Genomic DNA, 26,965 nt, shown 5'->3' on the forward strand with positions numbered 1-26,965 from the left:
GATTGCAGAGTTGGGGAGGGAGGGCCACAAAGGTACTTGTGCATACAAAGGAAATCAGAGATTGGATTCTATAATGTTACCTGAGCTTCAGAGTCTCACAAGTGGAAAATCCTGTCCTGTTCAACATTCCTGCATTTGGCACAGGCTATTCTCAGTGTATCAACGTGTCCACAGTTGACCTGACAATATTTTTTGCCAAAGCTCCTAATAGAGCTCTTAAGCATTTTCCCAGTCCACATCTTCTTTGACATAACCTACTCCAGGCTCTTAATCCCAGTCCTGAGGATAGGGGCTGAGGATGTAACTCGGTTGGTAGAGTTTTTGCCGACTATGATCAGAGCCCTGTGTTCAATCCCCAGCACCATATAAACTAGAAGTGGTGAAATATGTCTCTAGTCCCAGGAGGGCCAGAAGTTCAAGATATCTTCAACTACATAGCAAGTTTGAAGCTAGCCTGAACTGCATAAGACCATACGGTTAAAGGTGGGGGTGCAGGGGAGACTAATGATTTTTTTTAAAGATTTTTTTAATAAAAGGAAAATCTGATAAGCACCGTTTAAGGGGAAAATAATTGAAAGTTTTGGGTGAGACTGTCATGCAGGGGGCACTTTCTGAGCAAGAGTTGCAGAATATGTAACAGACCTGTTACACACCAATCTGCCCTTGTGAATGGTACGATGCCCAGTGAGCTCTGCAAGATGAGAGCTTGAGTAGACCTGGCAGTCTCAGGCTCTGAGCAGCAAGCGCAGGTCATTGTGACTCTCTGGGGATGATCATTTGTGCCCTTGAGAGGCCAAGACTTAGTCCGATCTAATTCAGCTCTTCAAAATATGTTTTTTTCTCTTCCCAACAAAGTGAGAAGGGCAAGCTTCAGAGGAGCAGGCAGCAGGTGACAGTCACAGGGGAAGTAGAGGAGCGGGTGACAGTCACAGGGGAAGTAGAGGAGCGGGTGACAGTCACAGAGGAAGTAGAGGAGCGGGTGACAGTCACAGAGGAAGTAGAGGAGCGGGTGACAGTCACAGGGGAAGTAGAGGAGCGGGTGACAGTCACAGAGGAAGTAGAGGAGCGGGTGACAGTCACAGGGGAAGTAGAGGAGCGGGTGACAGTCACAGAGGAAGTAGAGGAGCGGGTGACAGTCACAGAGGAAGTAGAGCGGGTGACAGTCACAGAGGAAGTGGAGGAGCGGGTGACAGTCACAGGGGAAGTAGAGGAGCGGGTGACAGTCACAGAGGAAGTGGAGGAGCGGGTGACAGTCACAGGGGAAGTAGAGGAGCGGGTGACAGTCACAGGGGAAGTAGAGGAGCGGGTGACAGTCACAGGGGAAGTAGAGGAGCGGGTGACAGTCACAGGGGAAGTAGAGGAGCGGGTGACAGTCACAGGGGAAGGATTCATCACACTGAACACAGTTTTAAAAATAATGTGAGTCCTTGCTTAACGTGTGTGTATAAACTTCACTTAAAAGTCTTAAACAAACCTGTTTATAAAGCCTTCAAAGGTTCGACCTGATTTCCCAGAAATTTAGCTTCCTGGAAAAAGGGGAAAATTTAATCTCCTGTCAAAATAACATTTAACCCTACTTAAGAAAGAAGGACAAAATCCAGCCCTAAACAACACAGCATCAATGTCAGCATGCTTTGTCTATTTAGTCATTCATATACTTGTAGTTTGTTATAGACTTTTTAAAATTATAATTACATCATTCCTCCCTCCCCTTTCTTCCCTCTAACCCCTTTTATATATCTCCCCTGCTTTCTTTCAAATTTTCTTTTGCTTTCATTTGTGTGTGTGTGTGTGTGTGTGTGTGTGTGTGTGTGTGTGTGTGTGTGTTTTGTGTACAGTAAATTTATAATACATCGTGCTTGGTCCGTATGCTGTTACATGTATGGATGTTTTCAGGGCTGGCCATTTGGTATTACTGAATTAACCACTGAGTCAGTGTCCTCTCCCCAGAGGACAACTGTTTCTCCTCTCTCAGCATTCCTCAGTTGCCTGGAGTGCTTTGTCTAGGTTTAAGGCCTCATAAGGTTTCCTCCTCTCACTTTAGCATATCTGTTGGTGTCATTTTTGTCCAGATCATGTTTAGGCAGCCATATTGGTGAGACTTCACAGGTATAGCTTCTCTGATATTTCTAGGAGACACACTCTCACAGCAAACTCTCTGACTCTTTGGCTCTTACAGTCTTCACACTCTGTCTTCTGTGATGATCCCTGAGTCTTAGGTGCAGGAGTTGTATTATAGATTTATCAGTTGGGACTGTGTTCCATAACTCTGCATTTGGATTGGTTGTAGTTTTCTATAATGGTCTCTGTGTGTTGCAAAGAAAAGACTCTTTGATGAGAGGTGAGAACTTCACTTCTCTGTGGGATAAGTATAACTATTTAGAGTGAGGTTAGAGATTGTGCTGGTTTAGTACAGTGGCAGTTGTAGGTTCTCCAAGATTTCATTAGCCACAGGCAGTTGACAGGTTATTTATATTTTCTCATACAGTATCTTGCTACATAGCCAGGCAGATCTTGAATTTGGGATTCTCCTGCTTCAGCCTCCTGAGTGCTGGCAGTGCAAGCATGCACTAGCAAGCAAGCTGCTTTAAAAGTACAAAATACATTGAGAATCAGGCATGTCTCCTGTAACAAGAGGAAAATCAGTATAAACATAAATAAGGTAAATAAACTTGGTCCCTGGAGTTGGGTGTGTGTGCAAGTCCTCTAAACATGAGTGTATGAATGACACTCCAGATTAGAACCACATCACACATCTAAATATTCCATTTAAATAGTTAATTACTTCTGGTTGTACACTACCTATATAAGTTCCACTGTGTGTATGTGGTGTGTATATTTGTTTGTATATGTGCTAGTTATATGTGCATGCACATGGAGGCTGGTGGATTATCTTTCCTCAGTGACTTTCCACCTTTTTTTTAAAGGTTTTTTTTTTAAATGTGTGTGGGTGTTTTACCTGCATGTATGTCTATATAACATGTGCTGCAGTTCCCAAAGAGGCCAGAAGAGGTGTTGGGTCCCCTGGAACTAGAGTTGTGGACAGTTGTTAAGTCACCATATGGGTGCTAGGAATCAAATCCAGGTCCTCTGGGAGAGCAGCCAGCAGCAGCTTTTAACTGCTGAACTCTTTCTCTAGCCCTTTCTCTTTCTCTCATTTTTTTGAGACAGGGCTGTCACTGAACCTTAAGCTCACTGATTCAGCTAGACTGGCTGGCCAATGAACTCTAGAGAATCACTATTCTCTGCTTCAGTCCCAGGACTGCGGTTACAGATGTCTGTTGCCACACCTGACTTTTAGGTAGGTGCTGGGTATCCAAACTTACGTCATCGTGCTTGCTTATTGAGCCATTTCCCCATCCCCATGAATTTCTCTTTAGACATTAAGATTAAAAATAGAAAGAATGGTGCTGGGAGAGATGGTTTAGCAGTTAAGAGAGCTTGCAACTCAATCATGAAAACCAGAGTTTGGATCACAGCACCATCACCCATATCAGGTGGCTCACAAACATCTGTAACTCCAGCACCAAGGGATCCAGTGCCCTCTTCTGGCCTGTATGAGTACCCATACACACAAGTGTGTACATACACTCACACAGACAGACATGCCACATAAATAAAATTTTAAAAAAATGTTTAAGCAAAAGAATGAAAAATATATACCATGTAGTCACTAATCAAAAGAGAGTTGGTGAGAAGAGACCAGTCTTCCATACAGAGGAAAGTAAAAGACTATCTGACGATGCTCTTCTTTCCAGGAGGGTATTCTTGAGTGATTTGCTTCTAAAAAATAGTTTGCCCAGAAGATAATAAGAGAAATATGACATGAAAACAAAGGGAGGGCTATTGAGGGGAGGAAGGGACCCAGCAAGAGGGGTCATGTGGATGGGAAGGGCCATGGGCAGGAAGGATAAAAACAGCATGTAAAAATGTCATAGTGAAGCCCATGTACTATATGCAAACCTAAAAATTAATTAAAAATAGGATTGTAAAGAAAACCATACTAAGCTTCATGAAGAAACACCCAGGCTTCAGGTTTAACATCACAGTGGTGTTGTGTGGTTGTCATGTGACCTGATGTAATGTGATGGAAAAGATTCTTGCTCTTTCCAAAGTGTATTCTAATTATGAAAAAAAATATGTACATACTTAAATTTTGGAACATTCTACAAAATACCTGATCAGTGTGTATCAGTGCCATAAAAGACAAAGACTGAGAAACAGTTAATTCAGCAGAGGAGATGGAAGCATGACAGTGGAGTGTAGGATGGAATCCTGAGAGAGAAAGGAACAGTAGTGGGAGAAACACAGGAATCACAGTGGCTGAGAGCTTAGCTTGGAGCAGTGTACCAGCACTGGACTCCTGTTGGGATGAACTTTCAGTGACAATATAAGAAACATCAAGGGGAAAGCTGATGAAACAGATAATGGGTATTTGTACTATTTCACAACTTTGTGTAATCTGCAAAATTCCAAAATAAATGCTTATTTTTAAAAAGAAAACAATAAAGTTATTAGGACTATATTTATGCTTATAATTTTGGCAATTTAGATAAAATGCACAAATTCCTTCAAATATATAAATCCAGAAAGTGACTTGAGAATAAAAGATGTAAATGTTATTATTCTGTTTAAAAACAAGTGCATGTGTGATCAAAACTTTTGAAGACAAATATAATTATATATAAAGTTTTTCAGAACATTGAGGTAAAAAGGACAACCTTCAATTTTATTTCATGAAGTCAGCATTACCCTGAGATCAAAATAAAACAAACAAAAAAATTTATAAAATGAAACTATAGTCTGACATGCCTTATAAATAAAGATATGAAATTTTAAACAAACTATTAATAAATTGAATCTAGTAAATAAAAAAATAAAACACAGTGATCAATTTAATACAGTTTGAAAATCAATTTGAGTATCTACCCAGTCAAAAAGCTAGAAGAGAAAACTAGATCAAGAGAGTTGCAAAAAGCACATGTATTTAGGAAAAATTCAAGACCCATTCATAAGGAAGCTCTTAGCAACTGGGAATCCTCACGGCAAGAGGACCATGTAGGAAGGACTATTCACATGATGCCTCATGGGAAAACTGAAGGTTCAAGCTAGCTAACTAAGACAAGAAATGAAGGAAGGAAATCTCTGAAGATTAGAAAAGTAAGTAGGGGCTGGAGGGATGACTCATTTGGCACAGTACCCATTGCACAAGCATGAGAACCTGAGTTTGATCCCCAGCACCCATGTTAAAAGCCCAGATGCCAATGAGTATATCTCTAACCCCAGGGCTGAGGGAAGGCTAGGGCCAGGCAGATCCCTAGAGCACGTTGGCTGGCCTGCCTTATTGAATGAGCCTCAGGTTCAGTGAGAAACTCTGGCTTAAAAGAAATAACGTCCAGAGTAATTGAGGAAGATACTGGATATCAACCCTCGGCCTATACATACGCACAATGAAGTAAGTAAATGTTGTTACTCAGACAACATGATCTTGTATATGGAAAATCTTAAGGAGTCTCAAAAATGGATTTAGGAGGGACACAGGAAAATGTCACTACACAAAATTCAAATATTTTCCTATATACTTGAAATGAGCAATTGAAAATGAGATTTTTAGAGTGCCATTTAAAATAGCATGCAAAATACAAAATACATTTAACAACAACAAAAAAATGTATGCTGCAAGCTATAAAACATTTGAGAAAAAATTTTTTGAAAGACCTAAATAAATGGAGAGCTATTCCATGTTTTGGATTGGAAGACTCAATATTTTTTACTCAATATTTTTAAGATGTTAATTTGCCTAAATTGATCTATAGATTCAATATAATCCCAACCCAAATTCCAGATGGCTTTTTTTTTTTTTTTTGGAAAACTTGACAAGCTAATTCTAAAATGTATATATGTGAATATGCTAAAGAACTAGAGTAGCCAAGACAGTTTTGAAAAGAAAGCTAAAGCTGTAAGACTTTCATTACCTGCCTGTGAGACTTAGAACAAAGTGACATACCAAGACAGCTCATAAACTCAGGAAGAATTCAGAAGGAGACCTTCCCATGAGCAGGAGCTTGGTCTTGACTGGGTTCTCTTTCCCCCAAATAAATGTGCTGAAACAGCTGGTGTCTTTATGGAAAAAAGGACCTTGACTTTCACCTCATGCAGATACTAGCTCACAGTGGATGAAGCTAGAGTGGCAAAGCAAGCAGAAGAAGGCATGAAAGTCTAAATGAATGTGAGGTGGGCAAAGATTTCTTAGCTAGCTCACAAAAGGCAAGCATCATAAAAGAGAAAATCATGAGGTCGACCTCAAGATGATAAATGCTTACCTCCAACAAATACTGGCATTTAATCAAGAGACAAACTATAGGCATAGAAAATATTCTCAGTTTTGTCTTTAAAGAAAAAAGCTTTGGGGCAGGCGAGTTTGCTCAATAGATAAAAGCGATTGCTGCCAAACCTACCAACCTAAGCCTGTCCAGAGACCCACATGGTGGAAGGAGAAAACTGGTTCCTGCAAGTTGTCCTCTGACCTCACACATACATTGTGACATGTGTGACCACTCTGCCCCAACACACACACAAAATAAACAAATGTAATTTAAAATTTTAAAGAAAGAGTCCTGTCCAAAATATGTGAAGAAACACTAAGACTCAGTAATATGAGAGCCCAATAATTCAAGTGTACAAAAGATGCAAGAAGAACATCACAAAAATGTTCACTTAGCCAACAAGTACATGAAAAGATATGTAGCATCATTAGGTGGAGGGTACAAATTAATACCACAGTGATGGATGACTATGTACCCATTGGTATGCTAAACTAAAAGCTTGTAACTCTACATCTTGTACACATGTTTACTCTGTGACCACACACTACTAGGTATCTGTTGAAGAAAATGAAAACTTGTATACACACAGATGAGTGAATACTTTAAGCAGCTTTGTTCATAATTACCCCAATTAAAAAAAAAAGATCCCTATGTCCATCATCATACAAACATATAACCAAGTAATGTATGCTCATAAAATGGAATCCTACTCAGCAATCAAAAGAAACTACTGATTTACCCAACAAAATAGATATCACCACTATTTTATGGTTAGTGAAAGGATCTACTAGTAATACATTCTGATATAGACCCAGTTAGAGGTAGTTAGAGGTAGACATCAGATGAGGAGATTTCCAGGACTTTATTGCCAAAAGGAAATATGAAAGGGATGTAGTTGTTCTGTATCTTGATTGTCATGGTAGACTTGTGAGTATTTGTTTCTTTAAAAGCTGTATAGATCTAGGAGCTAGGGAGCTAGCTCAGTTGGTAAAGTCCTTGTCACTCGAGCATGAGTTCCTGAGTGCAGCCCCTTGAACCCAATTTAAAACCCAGGTGTAGCAGCTCACACTTGGAATCCCAACAGTGAAGAGGTAGGGTCTCTGGGGCTTACTGCCCAGCCAGCATAGCCTAATCAGCAAGCCCCAGGTCCCAGAGAGACCCTATTAGAGAACAAGGTAGGCCAGGCGTGGTGGTGGAGGCGGATATCTGTGAAATCCAGGCCAGCCAGAGCTACTCAGTGAGACTGTCTCATGAAGCACACATACACAAAAAAGGTAGACTTCTGAGGAACAGCACTCTAGGTTGACCACTGTCTTGTGCTCAAAGTTTGTGCACACCCACTCACAAGTACACATACACACAAATTGTAGAACTATTTACTAAAAGTGATAAGTTGTAACATGTATGTCACACCCCAGTAAGGCTGACTTTAAGGACTGACACCACAAGTATTTTTTAAATTAGTTTTTAGGTTCATTTTTATTTTATTTGTATGGGTATTTTACCTGCATGTATGTCTTCAAAGACCAGAAGAGGGCATTGAATACCCTAGAACTGGAGTTACACACAGGTATGAGCTGCCATGTGGATGCCAGGAACCAAACACAGGTCCTCTCCAAGAGCACCCAGTGCTCTTGAGTAGCCAGTGCTACTGAGCCATCTCTCCAGGCCTGGCACCAGAAGTATTATCTGCGATGTGGAGCAGCTTGCCTAGAACTGTTATCACAGCTCATGAGCATAGGAAAACAGTTAATGGTTTTCTAGGAAGTTAACACAGACCTACCACAAGATACCAGGCAGCTTCACTCCTAGTTGCTCATCTAAGAGAAGGAAAAGCAAGCATCCAGCAGGCTTTTTCATGAGTGTAATTACAGCCTGAATGTGGGATTTACATAGATAAAGTGTTGTAGCCTTTATTTCTTTATAACAAACTCAGTATTCACAAAACATGTGAATGCCTCTTAAATGTCGTATACTGAGTGAAAAGAAACCAGAGTCAAGAAGATAGACATTGTTTTATTCATGAACATTGTAGAGGAGAGAGAGAGATGGCCTAGACAAGGTAGCCTGGGTAGAAACACCTCAGGGGCAGCTAGTGGGGTGAGGAAGTGGCCTGTCCCTGATCTTGGTGAGGTGCATAAACTGTCAAAACTCATCAGACTACCCTTACAAAATGCACACATTCTCTTACCATAAGTTTTGACTTCATAAAGTTAAAGAGAAGAGACCTTAGAAATTAATTTAGAAAGGGTTCCAGTATTGAGTTTTTGGGCCAGCTGAGTCCTTATGTTTTATGAAATTGAGCAAAGGGTAACTTTGGAGCAGGGTGGCTCTTGATTTTCTGTAGCTGCTGACCATTTATTTGTGAGTTGATAATTGTGGCTCTGTTAGTTTCTCTACCCTTATGTGAAAAGGGACAGGGAGGCTGACACGGTTAATGCCTCCTACTTTGCTAGTTTCAATGAAACTTTCAATATATACTGTTTGACTGACAGTATTGCATTGTTCCCTGGCTATGAACTTGGGAGGAGAAATATAGCAAGAATATTTCATCCTTATTGATCTAAAGCCAGCTTACAGATTTCATGTTTATCTCAAGTCTTCCTGGAGTCACTTAATGCCATGTCCCTCTAGAAACTGAGATCCCTCCAGCCCTTGGAGATGTGCTAAGAGCTCCATTCTGTGGATGATCCCAGCCATGCACATGCAAAACATGTGTTACAGGGTCCTCCTTCAGATCTGATCTCTTAGCTATGTTTGCATATATTTGTGGACATTTACTGATTTAGCAGCAGGCATTTAATGGGCACCAACTGTGGTCCAGGTTTTACAATTAAGATGCCACTCTTTTCCATGAGGTCACAAGTTGGTTGGTGTAAGCTAGCGGATAGCTGGGTAGCTTGTTTTATCCCTACTTCTCCAGTTGCATCCCACTCTCCATGTTGTCAAACATGGCATACTCCAGCACACAAGTACCACTCCCTGATTCACAGTCCTATGATGGTGTCTCATTTTTCTGTGTGTGAAATTAAAGGGCTACATATAGCTCTTTCGAGTCTAATCTGCTGACCTCTCCTGCCTCATCTCTTGTCAGCATCCTGCCCACTTTCATTTTATACCAGCAGCTTTGCCTCTGTCCACAGGAGCCCCAGGCATGTCTAGTCAAAGCATCACCAGTGGGTAGATCTGTGGCCAGTTTAGGAATGGACATTTTCATCCTTTATTTGTTCAGCCAAAGGTTTTTGGGTGTGTGATCAGTGTACTGGACACACACACAGGTACCTAAAAACAAGTAAGAAGCAGTCACCATCCTGCCAGCAGAAGGCGAGGTTAACTGGAAGATGGGGCTGAGTGCTGGAGCTATCCATGAGCAAGATGAGCGAGGGAAGAGCATCACAGTCTGCTGTGGATGGGCTTTCTGTACGCTGTGAATATGTGTTGCTACCATTGGTTAATAAATAAGCTTAGAGGCAGGCAGGATTCTTTTAGCTATCCTGGGTTTTTTGTTTTTCCATATGAAGTTGAGTATTGTTCCTTCCAAGTCTGTGAAGAATTGTGTTGAGATTTTGATGGGGATTGCATTGAATCTGTAGGTTGCTTTTGGTAAGATTGCCATTTTTACTATGTTAATCCTGCCTATCCATGAGCATGGGAGATCTTTCCATTTTCTAATATCTTCTTCAACTTCTTTCTTTAGAGACTTAAAGTTCTTATCATACAGGTCCTTCACTTGTTTAGTAAGGATGACTGTGGCTTATAATAAGTTTTGATTTTGCCCAATCACCGGGCAAGCTTTAGTGAAACATTTCACTATTAGGATAAGAATTTGTACTGTATCAAGCTAATGAAAGAAAATGCTGGCTGTACTTTCAGGAGGGGAGACTAAAATCTTTTTAGATTATGAATTAGTCTATAGAAAAATGTCTGTCGTAAATCAAACAGAGAAGGGGAAGATGAATAGGAATCCCACTTACACAACTTAAGTAAAATATAGTTCTCTGAACAAATGAAGATAGGTTTCTTCTGTATCCCAGAATCTAATCAATATTTATATGTATAATTCAGCTATCATTTGGCTTAAAAGGGCTTATTAGGAAATGTTACCATTTTTACTATTTTCTACAGAGAAAATATTTTACTGTTTAAAATAACTCTGGACTTTTGAATTATAACCTGTTTTTATGTTAAAAATAAAATAAAATAGAAAAAAAAAAGCTAGCTATTAAGAAACCTGAGCCATAGACCAAACAGCTTGTAATTAATATATAAGCCTCTGAGTAATTATTTTATTAGCAGCTGTGGGACTGTGGGTGGGAGAGATTTGTCCAGACCATGGGCCTGGGCAGGACCGAGAAACTTCCTCCTGCAACAGTCCAACACAGTCAGAAGAGACATGTAGGAAGGACAAAAGGTGAACCCCAGAAGCAGAGGAAGGACCAACAGTAGGTTTGGTCAAAAGCACAAGTTTGGACTTGAAATGGGGTCAGTGGGAAATGAACTAAAAAGCCAGTGGTATGCCAAGTTCCACGCTATGATGTGTCCCAGTCCTAAGGGGATCCTGCTTTTTACTGTTTCTCAGCTTCCCAAAATCTGACCAAAGCTTCCCTCTGTCCTACATCAACAAATACATAACTTGAGTGTGGGAGACAGTTGCATGCATGGTGTAACCTCTGTCCAGCATGTAGTCCTTCATCCTTTCAGATTTTAAGGAATTGTCTTTGTTCTGCACTGGGCTGCCCACCACCAGTGTCCACTCCATTTATGCATTCCAAGCAGGAAGCAAAGGAGCATCATGACCCAGCACACCTTGGCCAGGGTGTGTGTATATGATTTGTCAACAATCGAAGGCTTTATGGGGCTTCATTAAAGACGCCGGGGCAGGAGCACTGTAGGACATCAGAAGAGCCCTTAGCAGTAAACCACAACTCTGAGCTTTGGAATGCAGTAAATGTTTAAGAGACTTCCTTCCTTTCATTACTGAATTTTACTTCACTTTTATACTAGTAAAGAGTTGTGTTTTATTGGTTGAAATTTCTTGATTCCGTTTTCCCCAGGTCTGTTTAAAGCTACATTTTATCTTTGAGGATGTTTGGCTCACCATGGAGGAAGTGCTGCCAGCGAATTCAATTAACTGGCAGAGCTCACAGATATTGTACATGGATTTCTTTCTTTTTTTTTTCCTCCTTCTTCACAACTGCTACATAAACACAGCTGGGTTTAATATTTGTTGAAACAAAGATTTAACTTGAATCATTTTACCCCGGGTAATTAATGCTTGGAATGCTGGTTCCTCTGCTTGCTTTGTAATCCTCTGCGTTCCTTACTTGTGCTATGTAGATAATGAAGTGTGCTCCTCCAGGTCTTCGCCCTGCCTTAAAACTGCTTAATATTTGGCTGTTCCCACTAGAGAGCAGATGCTTTTCTTTGCAAGAATTGAATTTCTGTCAGCTCTTTTATGCATCATGTGTTTGGAACTGTAAGTGGATCAAGTTGTTCATCACAGCAGGGACACTGTGAAACACATCTATTACACACACTTCCCACCCCCACCCCACTTCCTGTTTTCTTCCTTCCTCTGAGGAGGTAGAGATGCCCAGATCCCCTTGGGAGATATCTCACTCTGTGGATATACCCATGTGAACCACCATGGATCTGGCCTGACTGCCTTCCTAAGCATGGAAATCTATATCCCTTCAGCCCTGTCTTATTGATGAGACAAACTCTGCTTTTATCTTGGTAAACACCAAGCACTTCATTAAATCCCAAATACACACTGAGTTTGGGTCACTAAATAAATCCACTAAGCCCAGCATAATGAGTGACATTCCAGTAATTGATGCCCTAGAAAATGTTCATTGTGAACCTATTATTCTTTTTTGATGCTAAAATTGGGGCTTGGGTAATTTTGACTTTGGAGTTGGGCTAATGTAGAATAAAACCACTATCTATTAGGCACCTACTATATGCCAGGCACCACTCTAGGGGCTTTGAAAGTCTTGATGTTTGATCCGTGTAACAATTCTTTAAAAAAAAAAAAAAAAAAAGTGAAAATCACGTTTTAGGGATGCTCCTGTAGTGATAGCTCATCTTTGGGCCTTACAACACAAGGGTGGGAATGAACTAAGGCATGGTCTTAGTGGGTCACTTAGTTTGCAGGTACTGTTGTGGCACATTCACTGGTCTCCAGAGATAGGCTTATGTATTACAGTCATTAAAGTGAACTGGTAAGGCAGATTTTGCTTTTGAAGAAAGTCATCAGTCTTTTGACAAACATTTGTAGTCAACTGGGTCTTCTTCTAAGTACTTTTCATTAGGGCTGAGCAGTAGTGCCCTGGATCATGAGAAATCTGAGTCCCCCTTTGCTTTTGTTTCCTAGTCTGTTTGTTGTTAATGTTGGTCGTTTTAAAAAGTGGTAGAGATTATGTTGTTTAAAAAAAACAAGTGTCTAACTTTCCCTTTGAAAGCACCTCTGCTTTTTCAAAGGTAACTTACATTTTATTTTGTGTGTTCTGTTTGCAAGAGAATGCTTCTTGGTTTATTCACGTTGACAACTGAAAAGTCTTAGACCTAATTAAAAGAATTTTCACAAGCACCTTTACTGAACCATTTCATTACGCAGCACTGCACAGATTGCATTGTGAAGCATGGTGATGGTTTAAATCTGACCTTTAATCCTGAACTGCCAGGAGTTTGGAGGGGGGGCTGCTTTAAAAATACTCCCCCAAAGCATACATATATTGCATATATTTGGTTAGAATTAATCTTCTTATTGAATGGCTACCTACTAATATGTCACTTTGAGCTCAGATCCAGTTTGAGTTTGGATAAGATTTTTCTAGCTTGTGTGTGTGTGTGTGTGTGTGTGTGTGTGTGTGTGTGTGTGTGTGTGTGTGTGTGTGTTTTGTAGTGTTAAAGCTGAATTGTTTTATAGAAAAAACAAAGACAATTTTACTTATTCTGGACCAAAAAAAGGGGAGGGAGAGGGATTGGAGCAAGTGGATTTTGCAAATGAGTAGAAGGGTAGGAAAGTGCAAGCATCTTGGCTACTGTGTGTTTCTGTCTTGGAAAAAGGCTGACGTACATGTGGACATACTGAACCCTTCCTGGACATTCTTTAGTAGCTAGTGAAAGTAGGAATCTTTTGGTTTTGGTTTTTTAGTTATATTTTTCATTCCAAGAATAGCATTCTAAGAATTTGAGACTTTTTCATAGGATACTCACTAGAATCATTATGGCATAGTGAAATAAGCATTCACATAATGAAAACTGATCCTTTTGTCTGACAAAAAGCTGGCTAGAATTAGGACACTTGCGTCTAACATTCTGACTTACATGTAGCCCGTGAGTTGTCAGGAGAGATGGAGGAAACAGAGATCAGGATCTCCAGGGTCATCACCTGTACCACCATAGAGCTCCGAATAACTAGTATAGCCCTACACTCCCCCACAGAGAACCAAGAGCTTTGTGGGGAAAATGGGATGCAGAAGACGCAATTAAACCCAACTGAGGTCAAGGTCCAACCATATTCTCAAGAAAGAAATAGAAAAGCAGGGAATGAGAGGAAGCAGTAATGGAGATGTATTAGGTTGGGAGACAGTAAGCCAGTGTCACAGACAAGTGCAATTTGCTGCCCTAAGAGATCCTGGCAGCAGTGAAAATTAACAGGCTAACACAGTCTGTGGGTAGAACAGACCCAGGCTTGACTCTGGCTTCTGCCCACCACTGGATTGTCTATAAGATGGAGGCCTAAGTCTCAGTTTTCTCATCTGTGTAGTGGGGATAACAGCGTCTACCTCACTCAGTTTTTCTGGTCTTCATCTGAGGCTGAGCATGGAAACACTTGCTGTGTCATTTACTAAATAGCAGGGAGTTCCTGTTTCTCTCTCTTGATAGGTCCATAGTTCTTTCAGAAGTTATCACTGGAAAGAGAGTGCTGTGAGATTACCTTCACATGCTAACACTTTCTGCTTCAGATTTGAGACAAGAACTAACAAAGGAATAAAGAGATTAACCAGGGGCTGAGGAAATAGCTCAATGGATAAAGTGTTTGCCTGCAAATGTGAGGACCTGAGTTAGGATCCACATCAACCACTTAAAAGAAGCCAAAAACTACAGCATGCCAGTAATCTGAGAGCTGGAGAAGGAGAGCTAGGAGGGTCCCTGAGGCTTAGAGGCCATTCAGTGTAGCCAAACAGGTTCAGTGTAAGACTGTCTCAAAATAAGGTGGATGGATTGATATAAACAGAGGCTTTTTTCTGTCCCACCTGGTCCCATAGCTGTTTCCAAATTATCATCAGAAGCTTAGTATTAATTATAAATGTTTGACCAATGGCTCAAACTTATTACTAGCTAACTCTTACATTTAAATTAACCCATTTCTATTAATCTATGTATTGCCATGTGGCCGTGGTGTTACAGGTCTGCTCCTTGGGCAGCCAGCTGGCTGGCGTCTACCCCTGGCTCTGCCCTTCTTTTCCCTGTATCTCTGCCTGGATTTCCTGCATGGCTCTATCCTGCCTTGCTGTAGGCCAAAGCAGTGGTAATAAAACCAATGGTAATAAAACATATTCACAGTGTACAGAAAGACCATCCCACAGATTTTCCCCCTTTCTGTCTAATTAAAAGGAAGGTTTTAACCTTAACATAGTAAAATTATATACAACAAAAAGAGTTATCAAGTAAGAATCAGTTATAATATCTAGTCTATTTTTATTTGACAAAATTCAGGAAAATACTCTATCATCTATCCTATCTTTGTGAGTATAAAGTTTCATATCTAATTTACCTTTTATCATAATGAAGGAAAATGGTAATTGTAACTATCTAGTCTTCAGCTCCATCAAACACCCCAGAAGGATATAATATTACCTCAGTAAACAGGAAGTGCATTGCAGGCAGCTTCCAAAACTCTAGAAATGACAGAGACATCTGGCTGCCTGGACGGTCACCCAAAGTTCTTCTGTAACATTGGAGCATCTATCTTCAGCCTATAGGCCTAAGAGTATCTGGCAGACTTTTCAGTGAAGCAGGAAATTTGAAGGACTGTCCCACCTATTTTGGCAAAAGTTCATCAGTCACTTCTCTGTATCCTATAGAGTGTCTAGTAATTTCTTCTGTGAAGCAGGAACCTGAAGGACCATCCCACCTTGTTTTGGCAAAGTTTAGTGGTCACTTTCCTGTGGGTCCTGCATGTCCAGTTTATATAGCATACTGTCAAGCAGTCCAGGCAAGAGCAATTTCTTGCCCAAGTGGCTAGCCTTGCCACATTGAAAGTAAACTCCACAAGGGTTTTCTTCGATGTCCATCATCCTCTTTGAAGTAACGTGTCTCGCTGTTGAGAAAAGTGTAAGTTCTTAAAACATCTTAAATGCCATATTATGTAGGTCTTTGAAGTGTTTGAAGATTACCTATCTAATTGAAATATATCTTTGTATACCTAGAAAATCTAACTATTATGGCTATAAGTTTGACTATGACTAACTATTAATCTGTATTTTTTAGTTATACATTACATTTTTAAATGAGCTGTATAAACATAATACCTTAAATAAGACTAGAAATATACAGTATAACAAAATTGATATTAAATTTGTATCAGTAAACTAAAATCCATACCAATGTAAAATATTTTAAGATTAACAGTTGTTTTTTGGATTTAAGTAGATTCAATAATCTACCCTTCTTTTCATAATAATCTACCCTTTTCCCCATCATTTCTATATCATATGCCCCTTTCTTCTTTACAAAGGGATTGACTATGACCATTAACTATTTATAACCAACTTCACCCCCATTAAATGAAAACAAACATTCATAAACAATATTTTGGGAATTTGGGCATAATTCTCTAGACTACTTCCTGCTGATTGGGGGTACTGGTAATCTTATGGGGACCCTAAGAAAATTCAGAAATATGATCAAATCCTGACTGGGGTATTTTGTGATCTGGTCCATCTCGGCCAGCATCTTTAAAGCTGTTTTGGATGCAGAACTCAGAGGAAACTGTAACAGAGGTGTATTTAAACATTAAATCATCTGGGCCATCCATTTTTATTGGTGTCTGGTCCCCTTGTTCTGAAAATATATAAACTTTTAAAGGTAACATACATATCTGCATCAATGCAAATATAAACTCTGCATTGTACAAAGATAATTTTTTGTTTTATGTTTGGGTAGGTAAAATATATGTTATGTGTCTTATAGTTACTTTAGGTTTATTTTCTCCTGTCTGTAGTTAGGATTTCAGGGGGTCTTCCTTGATCAAATATGATCTTTCTTTCTTTCTTTTTTTTGGTTTTTCCGAGGCAGGGTTTCTCTGTGTAGTTTTGGTGCCTGTCCTGGACTGTCTGTAGACCAGTCTGGCCTCGAACTCACAGAGATCCACCTGACTCTGCCTCCCAAGTGCTGGGATTAAAGGTGTGCACCACCATTGCCCGGCCCCAATCTGATTTTTCTTAATCCATAGTCTCTTATTTCCTTTTGTTTAAAAAGCAGAACATCTTTTCCAAAGTAACATATCTTCTAACTACAACCTTGGAATCAAGATATTTCCAAAATATACAAATTGGTTTAGTCTAGCAGCCTCTACAATCAAATGTCTCATAGCAGCTAAAAAAAAAAAAACCCAAAGACAACACAAGAATATATAGACTCTCTGTGTATTCTCCATCTTTGTGTGGCTTTTTAAAATATTACTTTACTCCTTTTCTAAGGACTTTATTATTTCTTGGGCACTATGGCTGGCATGAGAGACTAGGAAGCCCAGTGTGGCTCCCTTTCTATGCATTAGAACCTTTTTAAAGCTTTCTTAGGTTTTATGTGTCTGTATGGGCCCCACATTGGGCACCAATTGTAAATGGAGGCTTTTTTCTGTCCTGCCCAGTCCCATAGCTGTTTCCAAATAATCACTCAGAGACTTAATATTAATTATAAATGTTTGGCCGATGGCTCAGGCTTATTACTGGCTAGCTCTTAGATTTAAATTAACTAATTTCTATTAATCTGTGTATTACCACATGGCCATGATTTTACTGGTCTGCTGGCATGTTGCTCCTTGGACAGCTAGCTGGCATCTGCCCCTGGCTCCATGCTTCTTTGTCCTGTTGGATTGGATTTCCTGCTTGGATTCCTGCTTGGCTTTATTCTGTCTTGCTATAGGCCAAAGCAGCTTCTTTATTAACCAGTGGTAATAAAACATATTCACAGTGTACAGAAAGACCATCCCACAGCAGGTTGGAGAGGTGGTTCAACTGATTAAAGTGCTTGTTCACAAATGTAAGGGCCAGAGTTTCTATCCCCAGCACCCACATAAAATCCAGGAGGTCTTAGTGAACCACTTTTAAACTCAGGGTGCAGATAGTGGAGATGGGCTCCTTGAAGCAAGCTTGCTAGCTAAACTAACCAAATCCATGAGTTGTAGATTCAGCAAGAGACCTTGCTTTGAAAAATAAGGTGGAAAGTAATCAATAAAGACACCCTCCCATATATACACCAATAAAAGGGTTCAGGACAATAAAGAAAGACACTCAGCATTGATCTCTGACCTCAACCAGTACACTCACCAATAAATAAATAGACTAGGCCAATTTTTACAGCTAGTGGGAAGAGGACAAAGTGAGCCCCCCAGCTCTGCAGAGGAGAAAGCAAGTCACTCCGCCCTCTGGACCCAGCCACGCACCAGGGATTTAGGAACAAAGTCTTAATGTATAGTTTATTCAAGAAAGGAGGACAGTCAGTTTGTTTGGGGGGAAATGTGACTCTCTGTCCCTTCTGGTGTCTAATTTGTCAAACGCGCAAACACTGGACTCCAATTCATATATACCCAGCAGTTAGTACAGCTCCTGTGTGAGGTTCCTGCACAGGCTGGCTTCAGCCATACTTGAAAAGAACTGTATCTCTAGTCAAGTGTTGTGCCTACACTGTAGAGGGCCTTGGTCAGTCTGTTCGAAAAGACAGGCCTGAATTGGCTGTTGTCAAATTCATCATTACTCATTGTTGTGTGGTGGTAGAGAGAAGGAACAGTGGAGTACATAGCAGGAGAACCTTGGTCTAGTCTGTGGTATCAGACTGGGGATGTAGCATTTCAACAGGGCCCTATGCCATCCAGTATGGTATCTGGTACTCATATGTGACCATTTAAATTCAAATTGAATAAAGTGAAATACAACCTTTTTCAGTTGTACTAGACACATTTCAAGTACTCTGAGCAATCTACTTTTGAACAGCATTGAGCAGGAAATAGATCATTCCCATCATTGTATAAAATTCAGTTGGAAATTTCCAAATTGTAAGTTAAGAGGGTAATGGTAAGTGTGAACACTCCAAATAGGAAGTAGTCTATGCAAAAGTCCTGGGGTGGAAGAAAAGACAGTGGAACTAGAGCTCAAGAGTAACCAAGGAGGTGGGGGGAACCTCATCTGAGTGACACAGCCCCAGGCCTTGCTAGGACTTGCTAGCAAAAAGTGGCTAAGAATATCTTGGATATGACATTTTGTAGTATGCCCTCACCCCTAGGCCACAAGTTACAACCAAGTGAAGAGATAGATGTACCTGTTGTTGAGTGCTGCGAGGTGTCGCAAGGGTATCCTCCCCCTTCAGCGGACAAAGACCTGCAATCTGCTGTTACATACAGAGCTAAAGAAAGTTAGATGTGGTATCACATGCCTTTAATTCCAGAATTAAAGGGGTGGGGGTGGGGCAGAGGCAGCTCTCTGTAAGTTCCAGGGCTACATAGACATGTTTAAAAAAAAAAAAAGCTTAAAAATGAGATAATAGATGGTTATATATAGGATGTGGAACCCCTTTTTTAACCAGGAGTGAGCTCATTCGTACTGAATGCTGGGAGCTGGATTAGAAGGAGCTCGTCTCATCCATTGTCTGCAGCTCCATCCCAGCACATCTTGAGCATTGGGTACCAACATTAATTTGTGAGCCCTGAGAATGATCTACAGGATTTGATAAGGGGCATCACGGAAGTTTGATAGCTTTTTAAAAAATTATTATTGGGGATTTTGTTATAGGTTTCAGTAAAGAATATTAGTAGTAGGATTTGAGGCCTTACAAGTCAAGTAGAAGGCAAAGCTGAAAGTATGGCTTGTTAAAAAGCTGTGGAAGGCTTTGGAAGTTGGACCTTATAGTATTAGCATCAGGGAGCCTCTGAAGATTTCAGGGGAAGCGTGATTCACTCTTTTCTTTTCTGAAGATTATGCAGTTCAAAGATGGCTTAGACCTGGGAGAAAATGGAGAAGGAAACACCAGCTTAAAGACAGTTCCAGTAGTCCTGGTGGAAGATAACATTTGGACGATGACAAAACAAAATACCGGGTAGCCTACTAACATCCCTTCATAGCCATTATACCCAAATTCCTACAATGTCCGTGAATGGCCAATATAAGGGAACTGAAGCTCAACAGGTAGAAAAAGGAGGAAGGCAAATCACCAGTCCCAGGTCTTAGCTAAGCAGACTGCACCCCTGTGCTGCAGCCTGAAGAGTCAATGGGGAGCTGATGATGCCAAGAGACCTGACAGAGACTAGGGACCCAGCACAAAGACAAAATGTAGGGGTAGGCTGAGGGAGGGCAATGCCGCCTGTCATTCTCCTTACTCCCTGTGTATTCCCTCCCACTCATTTCATATGCAGATGCTTGTTTGCCTTGCCATTGAGCTAAATCTCATGCAATGGATGGTATCAGTCTGTCCCCTCCTCCCCAACCTGGGTCCTTTCCAGCTGAGATCAGCTCCTAGCCATGAAGAATGTGGTCCTAGCTCAACATTCTTCCAAGCAAAGCTGCTGCTGTAATGCCCTTCCCAAGCTCATTCACTTGTTCTTTTATTCTTCAGGGAGTGCTGCACTGAGGGATCTGGGCTAGCAAGAGATTTTTTTTTTTAAAGATTTATTTATTTATTATGTATACAGTATGTATGACTACAGGCCAGAAGAGGGCACCAGATTCCATTACAGATGGTTGTGAGCCACCATGTGGTTGCTGGGAATTGAATTCAGGACCTCTGGAAGAACAGTCAGTGCTCTTAACCTCTGAGCCATCTCTCCAGCCCCCTAGCAAGAGATTTTGTAGACAGCAGTCCATGGCAGAACCACGTACATGGTCCACAGGCCTAGCTTAGTGGTCAAAAGAGACTTCACAGATGGGGGGACATCTGGATCCCCTTTCCTTTACCCCAAGGCAGTGGCTAATTTGACTATTAAAGAAAAATACCTCACTCTACTTCTTTATTATGAAAATAACATGCTTTTTTATAAAGGATAATCAAAACAATCAATTTTATAAAACAAAGTTTACATAGTTAACGGTTGGTACATGACATTTCTGGTTTTTACTGCACATGTATATATTTACATGAGTTAGTAAATGATTCATGCTATAAATGCTGCTCTGCAACTTGAGTCCCCCATTCCATCTATCCCCATCCCCATCCTACCCACCCCCACTCCCTGTGCCACCACTGCTATTTGAAAGTATTTGAGGAATATCTTTTCATGTTGGTTTGGAATTCTGCCATTCCCAACATACAGCACTTTATCTTAAAACTGTGATCATTTCATAAACCCTGGTCATATAGATGTGGACAGTCTTTCAAAGAGTAAGCAGATGTCTACAACAGGACAGGTAGGGACAAGAGACAACAGCTGTATGCATGGGCTGGACTGAAGAGTGATTTCGTATCAGTGGGTCCAGTATAAGATCAAGCAGGACAGGTGAGAATGAGCCAGTAGGACAGCCTGCTCAGCCTGGTCTAAGCAGCCCAGCTCTTCCAAAGGTGGTGATGGAGAGGGCCCAGATGCCAGAGATTTGGCCAGGATTAAAATGGTTGTATTTGGTTATTCACAAGATTACTAGGACAGCTGTGAGTAGATGGCATTAAAAAGAAAGTAAAAGCAGACAGTTTACCCAGAGAATGAATTGAGTTGTACCTCACAGGGCCAAGGTCATGTACACTGAATGGTGAGGGCAGGTTCGGGGTGGTGTTGATGAGATGTGTATAGCTATGAGCAGGGATGAAGAGGTACCGAGTCTGGCCTGTGGTTCAGGAGCCGGCTGGATGGTACTGCATTGCCCAAGATGGATTGCAGAGGAAGAGGGCTGCTGTAGAGAGGAACTGTTGAGCAGTCTTATACCCTCTTCCCTTTTTTTTCTGTCTTCCTCCTGTGACAGGTGATTAAAGGAGGAAGCCATCCTCATTGACACTTCTTTCACCCCAAATTACCCCTGACAAGCCCCTGTGTAGTGATTTCACCAGCACCCCAGGAACACCCAGGGCTAGTTCAGCTTTAGATGTATGATGGCGGGTTATTTAAGCCTTCCATTTTCTTCCCTTGCTTTTATTTAAGAGACAGAATGCAATTCTGAGCTATTAGATACACATAGAATTGCAGTTTCAAAGTTTGAAGTACTGTCAGGTCAAGACAAAAGCTTCTCCATGGCTCGGGATGAACAAGGTCTTCAGAAGTCTTGGCCTAGGTGCTCACAGCGTGTCAGGAGCCTGGGACCACTTGGCTAGCTTCAGACCAGCGGGGACAGACAGGAAGGAGCTCTTTTCTGTTTGCTCAGTTATCATCACCGACTCCTTCTTTGTGTAAGATGGTAATGAGGCCATTAGGGGAGGCTCACCTGAAGTGCAGCTTGTGAATCCAAGGTAATTAAACACCTCCTGAATGAAAGGGAAAGGCCAGGGAAGGTTAAGTGAGGAATAATCCGCAGCACAGGTGGCCCAAGGTCTTTGAGGAACCAAAAGAAGAGCGACAGTGTAGGTACTGTTTCAAAGGATGGAAATGTCACCCAGGTCCTCAAGAGGGACAGGGTTTTTATTATTTGGGGGATGGGGAGTAGGTAATATTTTTTTTAACATTTTAGTAAAGCATGTTTTTTTTTCATACTTCTGTCTCAAGTTGAAAATCCATGGCAGAACTTATCTGGGGCCAAGGGACATGCATCACTCCTCAGGGGCTCTCAGTCCTGCAGCCTTTGAGTCTGTGGTCCCAGACAAGGAAGCACAGCAGAGCAGTGTGTGTGCACTCACGTATGCACACACATATATATGCACACACACATGTTATGACAGATGCCTAACTACTTTCAGATAAAAACTGTTCTATTGTCTCTCGCTTTATAGCAGCTGGCCCCCAGGCACTTGTTCCTGTCCCTTCTGACCTTGATATGGTCCAAGCAAATAACCTACCCTTCTAGTAACCTCACAGGAGTGTTCCCTTTACTCAGTTAACCATATTTTAATGGTTGACTGTGTGTTGGCATTGTGCTCTATGACTTCACAGGTCCTTTCAACTGATCTTCACTGCACAAGGTCCAGCAACAGAAGGCTTTTGCTATTCAGGTTCTTGCCTCCAAACCTCTGCTGTCTCCATACCATGAATCCTTATAATAGCCCCAGTATTCATCACCCCAAAGCAGAGACTGACAAATAAAATGTGGTATACAGTAGAATATTATTCAACCACAGGAATGAAGACCTCATATATTATATTATAGAAAACAGTGATACATGGGAAGAATCTGGTCCTGTGGTCCTGTGATTCTAGGTACATGACTTACGCAGCATGGGCAGAGCAAGTAGATGGTCAAGACAAGGGTGGGAGATGAGGGTTCTTCTGAAGGTAGTAAAAATGTTCTAGAATTAGATGGTTGTGATTGTTGTACACTCTTACACTTAGACACCAAACTGTACTCTCTAAATTAGAGATGTGTGAAATATACCACAGCAAGCCCTAATGCTGAGGACACTTTTTTTCCCCACCAAATTGACTCCTCCTGGAATTATGTAAGGCTTTCTGGGTGCCAGGCTTAGCTATCTGTCCCTCTGTGACCTGCTCTCACACCGTCTTCCTTCTCCTGTCCCCAGATCTCCTCCCTGAAGAACAGGCTGAAGAAGGTCTCTACAACCACAGGCGATGGCGTGGCCAGAGCCTTTCTCAAGGCCCAGGCCGCCTTCTTCGGCAGCTATCGGAATGCACTGAAAATTGAGCCGGTGAGCAGCCTCTTAGCGTGTGACAGTGTCCAAGATTGTGTGTGTGTGCGTGTGTGTGTGTGTGTGTGTGTGTGTCTCGCAGGGTCTCGGATGAACTAGTCTTACGAGGCCCTCATTGTTTCTATGAAGGGAAGACCTTAAAGCACCCCACTACCTGTGTTAAATCCCAAGCCAGGCCCTTCGTGGTTGTCCAGCTCTCAGTGAAGGCCCAAAAGTCAACTGTGAGATAGTGATGATCACTTCCACTTTCCAAATGAGGACACCAAGGCTTCAGGGAAGAGAAATGATTTACCAACAGTCCCAAAGCTCATGATTTTGTCCTATGCCTCACTGCCCCTTGTCTTTCAAAGGGTTCCCTCATCCTAGAGATTGACTTTTTGGTGGCTCCTATATATATATATAGTCATGATTTAAATGACAGCAACACACAGATGGGACTGAGCTGTAGCATTACCTGCCTGCCTAGCCCTTCCATCTCCCTGAGCCTGGTTGGCCATTCATTTTACCTGCCTGCCCTGTGAGGTGATGCTGTCATGTGAGTACAAAGAGGTCAGGTTCTTCCTGAAACCAAAGGCAGTTCCACCACTTCTTCCTACTTCCCCTGGAAGCTTCCCACTGATGTCCCTCCTGATATCCCTCAACCCTGGCCACCTCTGTGTCTTGGCTGAGCAGACTGCATATTTAGCCCAGGCAGACGGTGTGAGGGATCAACTGTAGTCATACTGATCTAGGTCAACACAGTCCATTTCTAGTTTCCCCCTTCCAGGTCCACTAATGCCTATCAGCTTAAAGCAAGTTCCTGTGTCCTGCTTGTCTAGAGGAGAGCTGGCTCCGACTCTGACATGATCTTGGGCCCAGACAAACCAAACAGTTTTAAGAGTTAGTGTAATTAGGGAAAACATTGTCCTCACCTCTGTCTAAAAGGAGAGTTCCCAGGGTTGGTGGGACCCAGCAAGCTGGACACATTTTCACCCTGGTACTCACCTCACAGTTGTCACATGCATTTCTAGAATCCAGGTACATATTGCTAGATATGAGCTGGGCACATGAGCCCCCAGAAGAGGTGGTTTTGGTTGGATTAAAAAGCAGAAACCCAGGAGTTTAAAGCCTGGCTCTATACTTCTTAGCTGTATAAAACTTGAACAAGTCACTCCATGAGGTTAAATTTTACTTTCTTCACCTTCAAAATGTGAATAAGCCTTCTTGTCTGTTACTTCTTGTTGCTGTCAGCATCACACAAGCCCTAAAATGTGTCATAAGAAAGGTGAGACCTGCATGGGGTCTGCTGAGCGAGGCTTGAAAGAACAGAACAGAAGCACCCCACCCTGCTGCAAGTGTGGGCTGTTGAGCATGCCATGGCTTGGCGGCAATACTCCTGTGTCTGGAGGAGGAGGATGGACTGAGCCAGATGTGGCAGAGGCTTGGATGCTGGTCTGGGAGTGTGCACTTTACTCTGTAGGAGCACAAGGTTCCAAGTGGAGATATGATACATCTGATTGCAGATTTGAGCAGGAGAAGGTTCCATGGTAGAAGAAAGGACTTGACCTAGTAATAGATGAACTACGGTAGACAAATGGCATATAATGTCAAGTGGCTCCTGAGATTGAGAAGCTGAGAGAGGATGGTGGTGCCTCTGGTAAGAAAGGGGAAAGCCTGATGCCATGGTATTCATAACCAGTGGGATTTGTAATGGAGATGAATTGGCACAGTTCACAGTAGGCATTGGGGAGATGCCTTATGTATCTGTGCAACTCCACATGATACATACTGTATAGCCATTAAAGCATTATCTGAAACTAATGACAGGTTTGGCTGTAGGTGTGGCATATTTCCTTGAATCTAATTGTCATTTGGTCACAAGATACACTTTGTTGTAAATGCACCTTTGCTGTGGTGTTAAAGAAGAGAGAGCACGACATCAATTATCAGATACATCCACGTTTCAGTGGGAAGTTCTCATCTTAGAATCAATGAGATAGGCAGAACTGTCATGCTTTCAATCTCATTCATCTGTGCAAGGGTGGCTTTTGTCTGTAAAGCAAGGATGGAAACCAGAAGGTCTGAGGTTCCCCAATTAAGTGTTGTGCCCATAGTGGTCACCTTGTTACCTAAAGGGGTTTTAAGCTGTAAATTTAATTCTAGCGGTTTCTCCTTATCTGAAAAATGGAGTAGCACAATTCCTCATGCAAAATTGTTTAAAATGAGGCCAGGTGGTGGTGGCGCACGCCTTTAATCCCAGCACTTGGGAGTCAGAGCCAGGTGGATCTCTGTGAGTTCAAGGCCAGCCTGGTCTACAGAGCGAGATCCAAGACAAGCACCAAAACTACACAGAGAAACCCTGTCTCAAAAAACAAACAAGCCGGGCGGTGGTGGTGCACGCCTTTAATCCCAGCACTCGGGAGGCAGAGCCAGGCGGATCTCTGTGAGTTCGAGGCCAGCCTGGTCTCCAAAGCGAGTTCCAGGAAAGGCGCAAAGCTACACAGAGAAACCCTGTCTCGAAAAAAAAAAAAAACAAAGAAACAGAAAAAAGAAAAAAATTGTTTAAAATGACTACAGAGCACATGTGAGCATGAAAAGTTGCTGCAAGGCTGGAAGAATGGCATGTTAGGTAATGATCTGAGGTATGGGGCACACAGTGCTACAGGACAGGAATGCTTCCCCACGATCATACCTCTTTTAGTCATTTGTATGCTTATCAAATTGTACCAATTAGGGCTGAAAAGATGGCTCAGCAGTTAAAAATATAAACTGTTCTTGTAGAAGACCTGAGTTCAGGTCCCAGTACCCATTAGGTGACTCACAACCACCTGTATGTAATTTGAGTACCAGAAGATCTGGTACCTTCTTCTAGCCTCATGAGCAACACTATCAGTGTGACTTAAAATTGGGGAATGTGAACAACATTCAAGCACACAGGCACACCTACACATACTCATGATGGATGGATGGATAGATAGATAGATAGATAGATAGATAGATAGATAGATAGATAGATAGATAGATAGATAGATAGATAATTGTACCGTATCTATCTAGTTAGGTCTAGATAGTTAGGTTGGAGATATAGCTCAATGGTAGAGAGCCTGCATAGTATACACAAGGCCCTGAGTTCTAGCCATTGCACTGACAGAATAAAATAAAATATAAATAGCACCTGCTCTTGGTGAAAATGTTTAAAGAAACAAAACTAGAAGGAAGCAGCACCCTGGTCCCATCATCTAGAGTTGAAGTGGTATGTCAGCAGGTTTCCACCCTGTCTCCTGTCTTCTATTTTGTTTGGGGTCTTGAGTTTTATTTTTGCTATGTTTTCTTTACTTCTTTTAAGCAGTTGAGCTATCCTTGACAAATCCAGTATCTCACTTACTAGTCTGTTTTTGCCTTTTAGTGTGAGTAAGCACTTTTCACATCATATAAAATATCTCTTATCAAATATCATTTGATGAAAGCCTGTGGACCACAGTTACCTAGGAGGCTTCAAAAAAGGTAAATACGTAAACACACTGACAGATTTTTACCTAGTTCCTGATATCTGAAATCAGGGCCAAGGCCCACTCATTATCCTGTTGCTGGCTTTTATTGGCTGTTGTTCACATTCCCCAATTTTAAGTCACACTGATGAGAGCATCTTTTTCTAACTC

The 26,965-nt window shown here is 41.5% G+C and overlaps 1 protein-coding gene across 11 annotated transcripts in view; it reads left to right on the forward strand.

The window, feature by feature from the left end:
• Positions 1–26,965, forward strand: part of Dennd1a (DENN domain containing 1A) — a 503,183-nt gene that overhangs the window by 333,166 nt on the left and 143,052 nt on the right. For all 11 annotated transcript variants that reach the window (XM_052724298.1, XM_052724294.1, XM_052724299.1 and 8 more), the window contains one exon: positions 23,202–23,327. In XM_052724298.1, coding sequence (XP_052580258.1) covers positions 23,202–23,327 — 126 coding nt within the window. The remainder of the gene's footprint in view (positions 1–23,201; positions 23,328–26,965) is intronic.

This window comes from Peromyscus californicus, unplaced genomic scaffold (assembly GCF_007827085.1).
Source record: "Peromyscus californicus insignis strain IS unplaced genomic scaffold, ASM782708v3 Scaffold_7__1_contigs__length_154581171, whole genome shotgun sequence".
In the NCBI taxonomy this organism is placed as follows: Eukaryota; Metazoa; Chordata; class Mammalia; order Rodentia; family Cricetidae; genus Peromyscus; species Peromyscus californicus.